Here is a 17,301-nt window from a genome sequence, read left to right on the forward strand (position 1 = left end):
TAATACCAAAGTTCTACTGTTTTTCCAAGTTCTTTATCCATTATGCCTAAGAGAAAAGTCCCCAAATTTATCTTTATATTTCCCTTAAGCAAACCAGTGAAATGCTACCGGTTCAAACCAGTTCGCCCGAACCTGTAGTAAAAATGCTACTGGTTCACCTGAACCAGTAGTAAAATAAATGAAACCAGTTAGGGTGAAGCCATTTTCCCACTGATCAGCTGTGACACACGATTTATATTAATATAAATCGCACAGCACAGCAGATTCCCCCCCCCCCCGTTTGCTTACCTTAACTTTCTGATGCTCTGCGCATGCGTGGGATGTCCACACATCAGCAGCCATGAGTGTGACCTCACTCGCCGGCTTCTGCACCTCAAAAATAATAAGACCTCCCCAAAAATAAGTCCAAGTGCTTATTTTTGGGGGGGGGGCGTTGTCAAAAAAATAAGATCCTATCTTATTTTTGCGGAAACACAGTAAGATTTGGCGAGTTTTTATTCCATTTGGTGGCACTTGTCTTTCTGTTGTTTATACCAGATTAAAGAAACAAACAAAATTTTCTGGCAGACATTCAAGCAGCTAAAAACTGTAGAAAGATGAGCTCCTACTGCGACAGGAAGGTTGTTGCAAAAAAAGATTATTGGGTGAGTGAATTGTCAGAAAAGCCCCTTTGTCTGCCTGTATTTTATTTTTAAAAGAAAAATGGTTTACGTTGAGGTTTGGCAATATTGAGAAGCCTGGGTTCATGACTTCCTTGAGTCTCCATCTTGACTTTGGACTGACTCAGAACTGTTAGGAGAAGGGTTAATTGGGGGAAAACTAGGCCGTGATTGCTTGCCTCTGGGGATAATGAAATGAAACCCAATTTCCATTTTCAGGGAAGCTCCCGGCAAGACCAAAATACAGGGAGGCGGCAACGAGCGGATCTCAGACTACAGACACAATTACATAAACAAAATCTGTGTCTCTCTCTAAAGCCGCCAAGCAAACCACCAATTATCCATCCTCTTGGAAAGAGAGAAGGAAAATCCGTGGGTTGAAAGTGGATCTTTTTTTAAATTATTTTTTTTTGCATTGCCGAAGTCTAATTCTTTGGGCATGGAAGGTTTCCTCCTGGCCAGCAACGAAGAGATTAAATTAACCTGTTGTGGCCCACTAGCGGCCAATGGAGAGTTGGACAGTGAGGAGGTTGGGGAGGAACATGGGCCAGTCCTAGAGTCTCTGGAAGGCTTGGATGAGGGCTCTGCATCAGAGGCAAAGATGGGGCCAAGGCCATCTGGCAGTTCTCAGCTGCCTTTGGAGCTAGACAGCAGTGAGGCAGAGGAACATATGGAGCCTGTTCCCAGTGTGCGCATGCGCAGAGCTGCCAGGAGAAAAGGACAGCTAAGAAATCACGGTCGACTTGGGAGTAAAGCCACAGGTCGATGGTAAATAGCCTCTCCCATAGGAAATAAAAGAGGAGCAAAAGGGGAGGGGGCTTTTGCCGGAAACAATGTGTTCGTTCATTCGTTTCAGGAGTGTGAAGATCTGTCCGTGAATCTCAGAGACTCTGTGCCAAGTCTTTCCTTGCACAGCACCTCATTTGGAAAATATTCACATGGCAGCTTTCCAAGCTAGATAACCTCTGTGATTGTAACTTTTTTTCCCTGCCCAGATCGTCACATTGCACAAACTGATATCAGTCCCCAGAATAATTTCAACAACTGCTTCTCTTTTCCAGTGTCTTTGCTTTTCTTAGAAGATGAAAGCAATGAAGTTGTTCAGACCTCTGCTCAGGTCCTGACATGTTTATTCGTTTGTAAGTCCCAAGATCCATCCTAGGACCAAGTAAGCTTCAGAAGTTGCTTTTTGAAAGACAAGAGTCTTTAAATTGAACAGAGTTGGAAGGGACCTTGCAGATCATCGAGTCCAACCCCACACCCAAGCAGGAGACCCTACACAATTTCCGACAGATGGCAGTCCAGTCTCTTCTTTAAAGCCTCCAATGATGAAGCTCCCACAACTTCTGAAGGCAACTTCTGTTCCATGGGTTGATTGCTCTCACTGTCAGAAAGTTCCTCCTCATTTCCAGGTTGAATCTCTCCTTGTTCAGTTTCAATCCATTATTCTTTGCCTGGCCTTCAGGTGCCTTGGAAAATAGCTTGACCCCCCCCTCCCTCTCTGTGGCAGCCCCTCAAATATTGGAATTCTGCTATCATGTCTCCCCTAGTCCTTCATTCTCTTAAACTAGACATACCCAGTTCCTGCAACTGTTCTTTGTATGCTTTAGCCTCCAGTCCTCTAATAATCTTTGTTGCTCTTCTCTGCACTTTTTCTAGAGTTGCTCAAAGAACTCGAATCTCAGCGTTCAAGGTCTTGATTTTGCTTGCGTTACCATATTGGCACATATGCAGTGGGCTGTCACTAATCTCCAGAGCTGCTATTAGCAACTTGCCTTTTGTAAAGTAAAAATGCAAAGATGTCCTTGAATCAGCCTTTAAGATTATTGTACATCCTTGTAGCTGTCTTCTGGGAAAATCAGTTAAAAAATGTCTTCAAAGAAAGAAAAAAACATCTTTGGGACAACCTTGACCTGGATGACTGAGATTCTCTATAGACTTTTAGGGATCACAACTTTATTTTGGGACGTCGATGCAAATACACAACCATAAATTTAGAAACCCATCTCATATACATTTTTGTATTGTCTTTTTGATTCTAAACATAGCAAGATGGGAATCTGAGCAAGATCTTGATTCCTCCTCTTGAATGATCATCCATAAAATTCATTTAAATACCGAAGCCACATTTCTGCCAGGATTTGATTTAATGGAAATCTAAAAGTCTGTAGAGATTTTCAGTCATCCAGGGTGATCCAAGAGTGATTTTTTCAGGAGGCAGCTGGACTTTCTTGATTTTTTTCTCTGAAGACATTTCACTTCTCATCCAAGAAGCTTCTTCAGCTCTGACTGGATGGTGGGGAATGGGAGGATTTACATTCCTTGCAGACAGCTGGTCCTTTGCATCCTTTTAAAGAGTCACTGAGGCCACTTGGAGGTGTATCTCTGTCCTCAGGGTCACCTGAGTGGTGCAAATGGTTTCTGCAGTCTACTATTGTTTTCCCTCTGGAAATCCATTCCTACTCCTACCCCATTCCAAGGATGTCAAAAAACAAGTAAGTCCAGTTGCCTCTTGAAAAAGCCTCTTTAGGATGATTTAATAGAAAGTTTAATCTTGCATCGAGATGTTACCCCGATCTATTATTATATACTTTATTCATTAAACATGGAACTCAGCCAACTGAACATTCAAAAATGCATCACAAATACCATTGACTGGTGCTAATGGTTGATACGGTTTGCTGCCAGTGTCCTAGGTATCAACCAAGGAACTTCTTAAAATATAAGATGTTCTGAGTAGTGCAGTTTTTTGCAGTTCCGCTGGTGTTATTGCAGGAAGCTGCAATTTGTGGATCTTGTAAAATTCTTGGACATGGTGCCAAGTGCCCCGATGACAATGGGTATCACTGTTACATGCTTCATCCATAGCCGTGTAGTTTCGATGGCCAGGTCACGATATTTCATGATTTTTTCTAGTTCTTTTTCTTCGACTCCGGCATCTCCAGGAACAGCGATATCAATAAACTGTACACTTCAGCCCTCTCCAACCGTGATATCTGGCGTGTTGTGCTCCAAATGATGATCCGTTTGTATTCGAAAGTCCCACAAGATCTTCACCTTCTCATTTTCAATAACCTTTTCCACTTTATTTCCCATGACTTTCTGGATACGGGTAAATCATATTTTTTACATAATGACCAGTGGATTAATTTAGCAACTCGGTCACGTCTAGCTTTGTAATCAGTTTGTGCAATTTTGCTGCATTCACATATTAAATGTGAAACAGTTTCGACTTTGTTATTGCAAAGTCGGCAGTTTGGGTTGTCAGTGGATTTTTGTATCTTTGCTTTCATGGATTAGTTTGTAGTGCTTGTTCTTAAGCAGCCAGTATTAAACCTTCCATTTCTTTCTTGATAGTTCCCATCTTAAGCCATGTCCATGTCAAGTTGTCATCACATTTTCCTTCAATGTTTTTCAAGTGCTGTCCGTGCAAAGCTTTGATTTTCCATCTATTTAATCTGTCATAATCTGTGTTTCCTTATATCCTGCCTTTGTTTCTGTTGTTTTTATGCTGTTCTCCATTTTCACAGCCTGCAGCAATTTTTCTGTACTTTGGTTCACATAATCATTCAAACTTTGTTTTTCCTCTTCTACAGTTTGATGGATTTGCAATAGCCCCCTGCCCCCTATTTTTCTTGGCAGGTACAACCTGTCGGTGTCTCATCCTCATCCTCATCCTCATCCTTATTATTATCACAACAACAGAATTGTATCACAGCGGCCAGTTGTTTCACTGGATTTGGCATTGATTACTAGTCGGGCCCCACCCAGGGGCCTAGGACGTCGTAATGTATTTTCGTAATATGCGAGCAGATCCAAGCAGTGCGGCTTTTTGCATTTGACTGATGGTGATTTTGTCAATTTTTAACTGTTTTAAATGTAATTCCAGTGTGATGTCTGGTGTATTATGCGCCAGTATTTTGTCCGTTTGTATGGGAAAATCCCACAAGATCTTGACCATCTGATTTTCCGTGACTTTTTCAAGCTTATGTTCCCACCGGTTTGTTGCTGTTTTAATATTATAATTTTTGCACAAATTATTATTATTGTTGTTGTTGTTGTTATTATTATTATTATTGTTGTTGTTGTTATTATTATTATTACTATTATTATTATTATTATTATTATTATTATTATTATTATTATTATGTGGTTAATCTTTGTGAGACTCACAACCTTTGGGGCTGGTTGGTAGCTCAACAGCTTGAGTCCCAACCAAGGACCTAGGAACTGTTAAGGTAATGTCGGAGGATATAAGCTGCTCCAAGTAGGGTGGTTATTTGTAGAATCAGAATGTTCAAGTCTGATAAATTTAAAATTTTCCAATAGCGAGGACAACAGACGATTTCTTTTTCCAGAGTTGCTCAACTTCCCGCTACTTTGTGATTTCTACTTGCTGTTTATCTTCAATACCTATATCTCCAGGTATTGCAATCTCAATGAACCATACTTTTTTCTTTTCAACTATTGTTATGTCAGGTGTGTTGTGGGCCAAGTGCCTGTTGTTGTTATTAATAATATTATTATAATGTGGTTAATCTTTGGTGAGATTCACAGCCTTTGAGGCTGGTTGGTAGCTCAACAGCTTGAGTCCTTGTTGTTTGTTGCAGTAGTAGTTGTTACTGTTACTGTTACTGTTACTGTTACTGTTACTACTACTACTACTACTACTACTACTACTACTACTACTACTACTACTACTACTACTACTACGGCTTTTTCCTTCGCAAAAGAACTTCGCATCGGCCCAAGGGGGAGAGAGTGAGGGAGCGGCAGCGCATCCCTCTCCCCACAGCCTAACTGCAGGCGCTCCCAGCCGATCGCCTTTTAGGGCTTTCCCTGCGGGACGGAGCTGCGGGGCGAGGCTCCACCCGGGTCCGCCCCCGCGATCACCCCGCCCCGCGCCGGCGCCCTGCTCACGCCTTCCCTCAGCCCGGCTCCGCCGAGGGATGTCCGGCAAGAAAGGCGAGGGCGCCGCTGGGGAGGAAGGGGCTCAAGCGGATCAGGAGGAAGAGGTGGTGGAGGTCCGCCTGGGCGATCGCCGCTTCCCTCCGGTGCGCAAGCGGCGCCTGATCGAGCAAAGCGATTACTTCCGCGCTCTCTACAGCTCGGGCATGCGGGAGGCGGCGGCGGCTGCCGCGGGGGGCGCCCGCTTGGCGGTGCAGCAACTGCACGGCGGGCTCAGCGAAGCCGGCCTGGCTCGGGTGCTGCAGTTCATCGAGACGGCGCGGCTGGCCCCGGAGGAGCCGCCCGAGGCCGGAGCGCTGGCTGAGCTGGTGGAGGCCGCCTCTTTCCTGCAGGTGACGCCGCTGCTGCGCCTGCTGCGCTCCCGGGTGCAGCTGCCCAACTGCCTGGAGTTGCATCACCTGGCGCAGGTCTACGGGCTGCCCGAGCTGCGCGACGTCTGCCTGGATTTCATGGCCGGCCGTCTGCATCAGCTGCTGGCCCGGCCCGAAGCCCTGCTGCCCGACGGCCTGGCGCGCCACCTCCGCCAGCGCCGCCACCGGGGCCGGCCGGCTCTGCTTCTCCTGGGCAGTTTCCCCGACCGGCCGCCGCTGCTGCGCTACGAGGAGGAGAAGCGGCGCTGGGAGCCCCTGCCGCCCGCCGAGCCGCCCGCCGACCTGCTGCAGGTGCGCTCCTTCGGCTGGGCTGCCTTGGACAACTACCTGTTCGTGGCCGGCGGCTACCGGTCCAGCAGCCAGGAGATCGCAGCCGCGCACCGCTACAACCCCTGGCTGAACGAGTGGCGCCAGCTGGCCTCCATGAACCAGAAGAGGTGAGGCAGGTCTGGTTGGATGAAAAGAAGGACTAGGGGAGACATGATAGCAGTGTTCCCATATCCCAGGGATTGCCACAAAAAAGAGGGAGTCAAGCTATTCTCCAAATCACCTGAGGGCAGGACAAGAAGCAATGGGTGGAAACTAATCAAGGAGAGAAGCAACTTAGAACTAAGGAGGAATTTCCTGACAGTTAGAACAATTAACCAGTGCAACAACTTGCCTCCAGAAGTTGTGAATGCCCCAACACTGGAAGTCTTTAAGAAGATGTTGGATAGCCATTTGTCTGAAGTGGTGTAGGGTTTCCTGCCTAGGCAGGGGGTTGGACTAGATTCTAGTATAGTCACTAGAAGACCTCCAAGGTCCCTTCCAAACTCTGTTATTCTGAGCTTGGTGGGCATCCACTCTTAACAACTGGTGGAGAATATCAATGAGCAGGTATGAGGCTATATAGAGAGTATATAGAGAATAAAATTCCTGTTCAAGTGTGTTTCTGGGGTTCTGTGTAGAAACACATGGTATAGGATAGGTTCTCCTGCTTGAGCAGGGGGCTGGGTTAGAAGACCTCCAAGGTCCCTTCCATATTCTATTCTATTCCATTCTATTCTATAGTATCCTATTCCATTCCATTCCATTCCATTTCATATTTTCTATTCTATTCCATTCCATTCCATCTACTCTGTAGTATTCTATTGCATTCCATATTTTCTTTCTAATTCTATTATGTTCTGTTCCATTCCTATTCCATTCCTATTCCATTCCTATTCTATTCCATTCCATTCCATATTTCCTATTCTATTCTATTGTGTTCTGTTCTGTTCTGTCCCGTTCTGTTCCATTCCCATCCTATTGTCTCAAAATCAAAATCTGTCCTTTGGAAGGAGAGGTACTGAAGCTCAAACACTTTGGCCGCCTAAGGAGAAGGGAGTGGAAATTGTTATACAAGTTCTCTGGACAGCTCGCGGAAAAATAGATTTGAGAAATAAATACTTAAGCAAGCACGGAAATTAATGAAAGGACATAAGCACTGCAGAATCAGGCAGCAGCAGAAAAGAATTGACCAAAGTGAAGGGTGTGTGTGTGTGTGTGTGTGTGTGTGTGTGTCCGTCCGTCCCAATACTTTCTGAATGTCCCCAGAATGTTTTCATAAAACTTGCACAGAAGGCGGCTGAATAAAATTAAAAGATTTGTATTGCTCGCTCCATCTGGCTATTGAAAGAAAAGACCGGGCGGGAAATATTTCTGCCTTAACCTTCCATTTCTCCAAATGTCTTTTTTCCTAGGTGTAATTTTAAGCTCTTGGCCGTGAGTGGGAAATTATATGCCGTCGGGGGCCAATCCCTCTCCAGCGTTGAGTGTTACAACCCGGAGCAAGACAGCTGGACCTTTGTGGCCCCTTTACCAGCTCCCCTTGTGGAGTTCTCGGCCTGTGAATGCAAGGAGAAGATATATGTCATGGGAGGCTACACACCAAGAGGTAAGAAACAGCAGGGACTGCAGATATCCATACAGTTGCCAAAACCTGTACAGATAATCCTACATATATATATATTTGGGCATACCAGGGGTTGTGACTTTAAATATATACCTTTCACCCTGGCCTGGCTGATAAGGAGTCGAGCTCTGTAGCTCAATGGTTAACACATCTGCCTAAGAGACAATAGAGCACAGGTTCGATTCCCAGCAAGGGTATGGCTAGCTGATGAGAGCTAAATAGCTTGAAATAGATCTATACTAGTCTCCCTTTATTTATTTATCAGCACAAATATAACTATATATATATTTTCTAGGATTAGGATTAGAACTAGGAATGGAATGGAGTAGAAAATAGAATAGAAAATAGAGTAGAATAGAATAGAATAATAGAACAGAACAGAGTTGGAAGGGACCTTGGAGGTCTTATAGTCCAGCCCCCTATTTCAGAATAGAATAGAAAATACAATAGAATAGAATAGAAAATACGATAGAATAGAATAATAGAACAGAACAGAGTTGGAAGGAACCTTAGAGGTCTTATAGTCCAGCCCCCTATTTCAGAATAGAATAGAAAATAGAATAGAATAAAATAGAGTAGAAAATAGAATAGAATAGAATAGAATAATAGAACAGAACAGAATTGGAAGGGACCTTAGAGGTCTTATAGTCCAGCCCCCTATTTCAGACAAATGGTTGTCCAATCTCTTCTTAAAAACTTCCAGTGTTGGGGCATTCACAACTTCTGGAGGCAAGTCGTTCCACTGATTAATTGTTCTAACTGTCAGGAAATTTCTCCTTAGTTCTAGGTTGCTTCTCTCCTTGATTAATTTCCACCCATTGCGTCTTGTTCTACCCTCAGGTGCTTTGCAGAATAGCTTCACTCCCTCTTCTTTGTGGCACCCCTTGAGATATTGGAAGACTGCTATCATGTCTCCCCTAGTCCTTCTTTTCATTAAACTAGACATACCCAGTTCCTGCAACCGTTCTTCATATGTTTTAGTCTTCAGTCCCCTAATCCTCTTTGTTGTTCTTCTCTGCACTCTTTCTATAGTCTCCACATCTTTTTTACATCATGGTGACCAAAACTGGATGCAGTATTCCAAGTGTGGCCTTACCAAGGCCTTATAAAGTCGTATTGACACTTCACCTGATCTCGATTCTATCTCTCTGTTTATGCAGCCTAGAAGTGTGTTGGGTTTTTTGGCAGCTGCTGCACACGGCTGGCTCATATTTAAGTGATTGTCCACTAGGACTCCAAGATCCCTCTCCCAGTTACTATTGTTGAGCAAGGTGCTACATATAGTGTACCTGTGCATTTTGTTTTTCTTGCCTAAATATCGAACCTTACTTTTTTCACCATTGAATTTCATTTTGTAGATAGCGTCCAATGTTCAAGTTTGTCAAGATCCTTCTGTATCTTAAGCCTGTCTTCTGGAGTGTTGGCTATTCCTGCCAGCTTGGTGTCATCTGCAAATTTGATGAGTTCCCCATTTATCCCCTCATCCAAATCGTTGGATGAAGATGTTGAAGAGTACTGGGCCTAAAACAGAGCCTTGGGGTACTCCACTGCATACTTCGCTAATTAGTTCGCTTAATTGGTTCGTGACTCTCCGAGGCTCCTTGCCAATAGCAATAGCAATAGCAGTAGACTTATATACCGCTTCATAGGCCTTTCAGGCCTCTCTAAGTGGTTTACAGAGAGTCAGCATATTGCCCCCAACAATCTGGGTCCTCATTTTACCCACCTCGGAAGGATGGAAGGCTGAGTCAACCCTGAGCCGGTGAGATTTGAACCGCTGACCAGCTGATCTAGCAGTAGCCTGCAGTGCTGCATTTAACCACTGCGCCACCTTGGCTCTGCCAAGTTTTGCAGATATCGGCCTGGCAGCTCTCCAAGCCAGATAAGGTCTGTGACTTTAAATCCTCCCTTGAAAGACTTTGCTGGATGTGAATGAGCAGAATTCACAGTCAATTAATAAGAGGGTTTTTTTGCCTGGACAAAGAGTTTGTTTCATGCTCTTGGGAAGCCTCGGTCAGAACACTTAGGAACATCAATTTTGGCTTCGTTTCTGGTTGTAAGTTGGAGATGATCTTGCATTAAGTTTATTTTTCTCTATTGCAGACCGGAATCTGAATATCTGGGAATATTGTCCCGTCTCTGACAAATGGGCTAACTTTGAAACCTGTGGGTTGCACATCCGCAAGCAGCAAATGCTGTCGGTGGAAGAGACCATCTACATAGTCGGCGGCTGCAGCCATGACTTGGATTGCAATAAAAGATCCAGTCAGAATGAGGATATGCTAACTGTGCAGTCTTACAACGTGGTTACCAAACAGTGGCTCTACCTCAAAGAAAACACCTCAAAATCGGGTCTTAACTTGACTTGCACTTTGCACAACGATGGGATTTACATCCTGAGCAGAGACATCATTTTGTCCACGCGTTTGGAGCACCGGGTTCTTCTAAAATATAATATATTTTCAGACCGGTGGGAGTCGCTGAGAAATTTCCCCACCCCTGGACAGAACATGTTGATCTGTTCCTTGTATTTTCCAGATCTGATCTGAATTCCAATTCGTTCACATTACAGAGATTTCTTCCATCTGTTCACCAGTTATTATTTTTTGCACAGTGGCTCCCAACTTCGGCCACTTTAAGATGCATAAACTTCAACTCCCAGAATTCCCCAGCCCAGTCCACATGTCTTAAAAGTATCCAAGGCTGGGAAACTCTAATTGGACTGAATGTTTAAGATACGATGCTCAAAATGTTACTATTGCAATTGATAACGTGGGAGGAGACAAAGGATAAATGGGCACAGATCAGAGATTGTATTCAGCAGGTTCTTACCAGTTCTGGAGAACCGGTAGGGGAAGTTAGGAGAATTGTTAAATACAACTCTGACTGGCCCCACCCCACCCCCATCTATTCTCTGCCTCCCGACTCCCAGCTGATCAGGAGGAAATGGGGTCTTGCAGTATCCTTCCCCTGGAGTGGGGATTTTGCAGTATCCTTCCCCTGGAGTGGGGAGAGAATGGGGATTTTGCAGTATCCTTCCCCTGGAGTGGGGAGGGAATGGGGTTTTGCATTATTCTTCCCCTGGAGCGGGGATTTTGCAGTATCCTTCTTCTGGAGTGGGGAGGGAATGGGGTTTTGCAGTATCCTTCCCCTGGAGTGGGGATTTTGCAGTATCCTTCCCCTGGAGTGGGGAGGGAATGGGGATTTTGCAGTATCCTTCCCCTGGAATGGGGAGGGAATGGGGGCTTTACAGTGTCCTTCCCCTGGAATGGGGAGGGAATGGGGATTTTGCAGTATCCTTCCTCTGGAGTGAGGATTTTGCAGTATCCTTCCCCTGGAGTGGGGGTGGGGTGGGGATTTTGCAGTATCCTTCCCCTGGAGTGGGGAGGGAATGGGGATTTTGCAGTATCCTTCCCCTGCCATGCCCACCAAGCCACACCCACAGAACCAGTAGTAAAAAATTTAAATCCCCCCACTGGTACAGATGTGCACCAATCTGGCTTCACTACAAGCGGTGCGATACCGAAACAAGAACTTTATCCACGTTGAAGTTAGCAAGCCTTTGGGTGCATAGAAACCTATTTAACATCAGGGAAAATATTGTGAATAAATGTACTGTTTCCTATTGATGACATCATTTTCCATCATACTTGAAATATTCTTCCACCGGCTTTTTCCAAAACATTATGGCCGGAGAGGTTAAATAAGCATCACCAGGAATATGATTTTGGCTGGCGATGGGATTAAAGCCGCGGTGCTTTCTATGTCCATATCTCGACTTTATGGACATCCCGAGAAGCCAACAGAGGTTGAATTGGAATAATTACTTCGAAAGTAGAAGGGGGGAATACCCTCTCGTGAGAATATTGTGATCGGGAAGAGCGAATTCTTTGAGCGAAAGAAAAACGCCTGTTTTCTGGACTGAAAATTGTGACTAAACTGTGGTGTCCTATAAACCTACCTGAAGCTTCCCTTTGGAGATGGTGCAGTGAGGTGGACCTCAAAAATGAATTAGAATCATACGGCTGGAAGGGAGCTGGGAAGTCTTCTAGTTCAGTGCTTTTCAAAAAGGGATTGCTTCCCTGTTATTCTGTATTCTGTTCTACTTTCTAAATCCATTTTTTTTAATTAAAGAGTTTTACTAAATTTTACAATTGTATACCCTTCCTCTTCCCTCCCTCCACCGCAATCCCACATCCCCTCCCACCCTCTCCCCCCAACCTCCCAGAGCAAAATACAGGGTATAAACATTTAACAACCATACACTAAAATAAACTAACTAACTTTAGCATCGTACCTTCACTTATACTTTAACTCCCCTTTTGTAAAGCTAACTTCAGATAAATTGTAACATTCCTTGTTCATTCATTCATAAGCTCACTGAAATTTCTTAGTCCCATCTTTATTTTGAATATAATCAGTCCATCTTCTCCATTCCAACTTATATTTCTCATGGTCCTTCAAGTATGCTGATTATTTTAGCCATCTCTGCTAAGTTTGTTACTTTTAACGTCCATTCTTGAATGGTAGGCAATTCTTCCTTCTTCCAGTACTGCGCCACCAGCAATCTTGCTGCCGTTGTTAAGTTCAGAATCAAATTAGTCTCTATAGCTGTACAATCTGTAATTATACCTAACAAGAATAACTGAGGAGTAAACTTTATCCTCTTTTTTAAGAATATTTTTTTAAAAAATCAAATTGCATTTTAGGGTAGAAGCTATCTGAACAATTTTTTATTTTTATTTTTTGGTCTGCAAATAAGCTTTCCCATACCTCTTTAATCCATCGTTTTAAGAAATAAAATACTCCTGGTGAAACCACACGGTGCATTTGGCGTATTTTCATATAGGAGGTGCAACAAGCATATACACCTATCTCTGAAGATTCTCCATCATCCAGGTCAAGGTTGCTTTTTTCAAGAGGCAACTGGACTTTCTGGTTTTCCTTTGAAGGTGTTTTGCTTCTAATCCAGAGAAGCTTCTTCAGCTCTAATTGGATGATCAGAATCCTTCCATTCCCCCCACCATCCAGTCAGAGCTGAAGAAGCTTCTTGGATGAGAAGTGAAACAACTTCGGAAAAAACCAGAAAGCCCAGCTGCCTCTTGAAAAACAAAAAACACCTTTGGGACAAGCATCTTCATCTAAAATGCTATGTTTAAGACCACAACTGTTGGGACAAGCAGTTCTCAACCATTCGAAGTCACAGCAGCATTGGGGGGAAAAAAACGGTCCTATGATTGGTCCATGATGTAGCATCCCCATAGTCACATGATCAAAATTTGGGCACCCCCAACGAGCAAAGTCGAGTGGGGAAACCAGATTTGCCTAAGGAACATGTGGATGGACTTAACCACCGTTGCAAAAACGTTACCAAATTGGGTGTGTAACTCTCTTAGCAATCGCCTTGCTTAGCAATGCAAAATTCTGGTCGCAATTGTCATCGTAATTCGAGGACTCTATGTCATTAGACAAACTCGGGAGAAATCTATTCCTTTTTCAGAACAATGTGCATTAAAGGTCTTGTTAAAAGCCGAACTCCGCCACCAAAAAAATGTTTAAAGTTTTTTTATTTTTTATTACAAATTTTGACATATTTTATAAACAAAGCGTTGTCCGGCCCTTTTTTTAAGAACATCCTCTCATATACACAATCCATTTTACATCATAGTTCTGTTTCCAATTTCAGATGTATTATTTCCATATTTTTCATCTTATATTTATTTTCCTCTTAATACATAAACAATACCACTAATTGCTCCTTCAAAGTTGAACCAAATTATCATTTCATATTTCATCTGTTGGTCTATTTTACTATAAGCAACACATATGCCCAAATTCAATTTTAACATAGCGTTTAATTTAATTATCCACAATTAACAATGTTACTATAATTTCTTATATCTTAATTAATTACATAACATTAACAATCTTAATACTATTCCCTTTAATCTAATATATCTCTTTTTCCTCTTCCTCTAACTATTTTCTCTTGGGCTCTCAAAGATTCCACTTCTCATTAATTTTTTTTCTTTTCTCCCATTCTTCTTCTTCTTCTTCTTCTTCTTCTTCTTCTTCTTTCTTCTTCTTCTTCTTCTTCTTCTTCTTCTTCTTCTTCTTCTTCTTCTTCTTCTTCTTCTTCTTCTTCTTCTTCTTCTCCTCCTCCTCCTCCTCCTCCTCCTCCTCCTCCTCCTCCTCCTTTTTCCTCCTCCCCTCCTCCCCTTCTTCTTCTTCTTCTTCTTCTTCTTCTTCTTCTTCTTCTTCTTCTTCTTCTTCTTCTTCTTCTTCTTCTTCTTCTTCTTCTTCCTCCTCCTCCTCCTCCTCCTCCTCCTCCTCCTCCTCCTCCCCCCCTCTTCTTTTTCCTCCTCTCCTCCTCCTCCTCATCCTCCCCCTCCTCCTCCTCCCCCTCCTCCTCCTCCTCCTCCTTTTATGATTATATTGTTTCTTCAAAATCCTTTTTCTCACTTTTAATTTTATTATTCTGGTAGTTTTCCCCAGGGTTTTTCCTAGTCTCTTCCCTTCCTTGCTATTTGGTTGTTTCTTTTTGGGGGGACATTCCCCCTTGTCTACTTTAAAAAAAAAAAATTCAAAGGCAAAAAGTTGCCTTAAAGTTTTGTGTATCTCAAAGAGCCAGAGGACATGACTGTTTGATGCTTTCGAATCATGCTGTTGGAGAAGGCTTTTGGGAGCCACTTGGACTGCAAGCAGATCCCACCAGTCAATCCTAAAAGAAGTAAAAACCCTGATTGTTCCTTGAAAGGACAGATCCTGAAGCTGCAGCTCAAATACTTTGGCCACCGCATGAAAAGAGTGGACGAATTGGAGAAGACCCTGGTGTTGGGACAGATGGAAGGCCAAAGGAGAAGGAGATGGTTAGATAGCTTCATTGATGCAGTGCAGTGGTGGGATTCAATTTTTTTTACTGCCAGTTCTGTGGGCGTGATTTGGTGGGCATGGCTTGGTGAGCATGGTAGGGGAAGGATACTGCAAAATCTCCATTCCCACCCACTCCTGGGGAAGGTTACTTCAAAATCCCCACTTCCTCCCGATCAGCTGGGACTTGGGAGGCAGAGAATAAATGGGGGCGGGGCCAGCCAGAGGTGGTATTTGCCAGTTCTCCGAACTACTCAAAATTTCCGCTACTGGTTCTCCAGAACTGGTCAGAACCTGCTGAATACCACCTCTGACGCAATGGACATGGGTGTGGACAGCTTTAGGGAGGATGGGAGGATGGCATGGTCTATGGCAGGGGTGGGGAAGTATCATGAACCCTGAGTCTACAGAGGAGGACGAGTCAGAGCTGGGGCTGACAGAGGTCGAGGGTGCAACCACGTCTCTAGAGGAATGTGGGGAGGAGCGGGATGAGGCAGTCCCACGTCCCTTGGGCCTTGGGCAGCTTGCCAGCAGGGAAGAACAAGGTCAGCATGGCTGAGAGAAGGGAGAAGAGAGGGCAGGCAGTGGAGATGAGGAGCGATGGAGCTCAGGTGATGAGCAAGGACCACTCCCTCCTGATCTCCGAGCACGGAGAGTGGAGAGGAGGCAGGAGCAGCGCAGGCCGACCCAACAACTCAAGAGGAGCACGCCCCGCCCCTCTTCACAAGGCACACCTGGGAAGTGACCCTTAAGGAGACACCGTGGTGAGGGGTGCTTCTCGGGAGCAAACGCTGAATTCTTGGAGCCTTGTGTGCTGTTGCCGACGTCTGCTAACTTTGATTATTGAACTTCTTGTCTTGTTGCTGCCTTGCTAACTTTGCTGGGCTACTCACAGCCAGACACTTGTAGGAAACGTGGGGAATTTGGGGAAAAATTGGAGCAATAAAGTGGGGTTAGAACTCTTCTAGTGGCTGTGTTTCTTCCATGCCTCGTCCCGGGTCGTCTCAGGAACTATGGCTATTTTATGACTTGTAGAATGATGCTGGCCCAGGAATTCTGGGAGTTGAAGTTCACAAGTCATAAAGGGTCTAGAGCAGTGTTTCTTAACCTTGGCGACTTTAAGTCCCGTGGACTGCAACTCCCAGAATTCCCCAGCCAGCTGGCTGGGGAATTCTGGGAGTTGCAGTCCACAGGACTTAAAGTCGCCAAGGTTGAGAAACACTGGTCTAGGGGGTCACAAAGAGTCAGATATGACTAAGCGGCTGAACAACTGTATGGTGTGGAAAGACAGCAGATAATGCTCCGGGATCCAGGAAACCAAAAGATTTACCATATTATTCGAACTATAAGATGCACTGGTATATAAGACGCACCAAGATTTTGAAGAGGTAAGAAAAAAACGTTTTTTGCCTTCCCTCAGCCCCCAGCAGCCCTCTGCAGGCTTCAGCAGGACTGAGGGAAGGCAAAAAAGCCTCCATTTTTGTGGGAAAAGGCCTGTTTTTTGCCCATTTTTCGCATAAATGGGGACATTTCTTCCTTGCCCCAGCCCTGCTGAAGCCTGCAGAGGGCTGCTGGGGGCTGGAACAAGGCAAAAAAGCCTCTGTTTTTTGCAAAAAAGGCCCATTAAAAAAAAGGATGTGGTGGGTGGGGCTTCGGGAGACTAAAATGGCTGTATTCAGTGTATAAGATGCACCAACATTTCTGCGCTCTTTTGGGGGGGGGGAAAGGTGCGTCTTATACTCCGAAAAATACAATATTTGCATTCAAGGGTGAGGGAGCTGAAGGAACCCACCAATGGGATCCTGGAGATCACTGCATTCTCCAGTACTTCCAAAATCAACCAAAGTGAAGGTGATACCAAGACACCAAGGGTGCTGGCTGGAGAATTCTGGGAGTTGAAATCTTCAAGGTTGAGGAACATTGCTCTGGAGCAGGGGTGTCAAACTCAAGGCCTGGGTCCCGGATCCAGCCTGTGGGGTGCTAAGATCTGGCCCGCAGGGCTACCATGGAAACAGTGAAGGACTGGCCCGCTGCCTTTGCCAGTGAAAATGGAGCTCGGGAGGGTTGCATGAGGCCCTCCCGAGCTCCATTTTCGCTGGCAGAGGGTTGCAAGAGGACATCGCAGCCGAAAATGGAGTTCAAGAGCCCGTTTTCTCTGTCAAGAGTGCTCAGGCCACCACAGGTGCCCCCAACACGAGTGACGTCAAGCCACGCTCACCCCGCTCCCCAGTGGTCAAAACACAACCCTGATGCGGCCCTCAATGAAATCGAGTTTGACACCTCTGATCTAGAGAGTTTTTCTGGTGATCTTAATTCAACCCATTGTTGCAGGAAATATACCGTATTTTTCGGACTATAAGACGCACCTTTTTCCCTCAAAAAAGAGGCTGAAAATCTGGGTGCATCTTATACACTGAATACAGCATTTTTTTGTCTCCTGAAACCCTGCCCCTTTCACTAAAATGACCATGCATAGTTTGTAGGAGGCTTTCAGAAAACT

General features: G+C 44.6%; 1 protein-coding gene across 1 annotated transcript; it reads left to right on the forward strand.

The window, feature by feature from the left end:
• Positions 1-5,608: 5,608 nt before the first annotated feature.
• KLHL42 (kelch like family member 42) lies at positions 5,609-11,018 on the forward strand. Its single transcript, XM_087723057.1, has 3 exons — positions 5,609-6,435; positions 7,720-7,913; positions 10,035-11,018. Exons 1-3 carry the CDS (start codon positions 5,609-5,611, stop codon positions 10,478-10,480), a joined length of 1,467 nt encoding a protein of 488 aa, XP_087579183.1. The 3' UTR covers positions 10,481-11,018.
• The last annotated feature ends 6,283 nt before the right edge of the window (positions 11,019-17,301 follow it).

Source organism: Thamnophis sirtalis, unplaced genomic scaffold (assembly GCF_051295495.1).
Source record: "Thamnophis sirtalis isolate CommonGarterSnake01/CBP01778 unplaced genomic scaffold, rThaSir2_p1.2 scaffold_9, whole genome shotgun sequence".
NCBI lineage: Eukaryota > Metazoa > Chordata > Lepidosauria > Squamata > Natricidae > Thamnophis > Thamnophis sirtalis.

Excerpts from the sequence above, each read along its gene's own strand:
- KLHL42 (XM_087723057.1), top strand. The coding sequence starts at position 5,609 with ATGTCCGGCAAGAAAGGCGAGGGCGCCGCTGGGGAGGAAGGGGCTCAA. Across the intron at positions 6,436-7,719 it reads GCCTCCATGAACCAGAAGAG|GTGTAATTTTAAGCTCTTGG; the intron begins GTGAGGCAGGTC and ends CTTTTTTCCTAG. Across the intron at positions 7,914-10,034 it reads GGGAGGCTACACACCAAGAG|ACCGGAATCTGAATATCTGG; the intron begins GTAAGAAACAGC and ends TCTCTATTGCAG.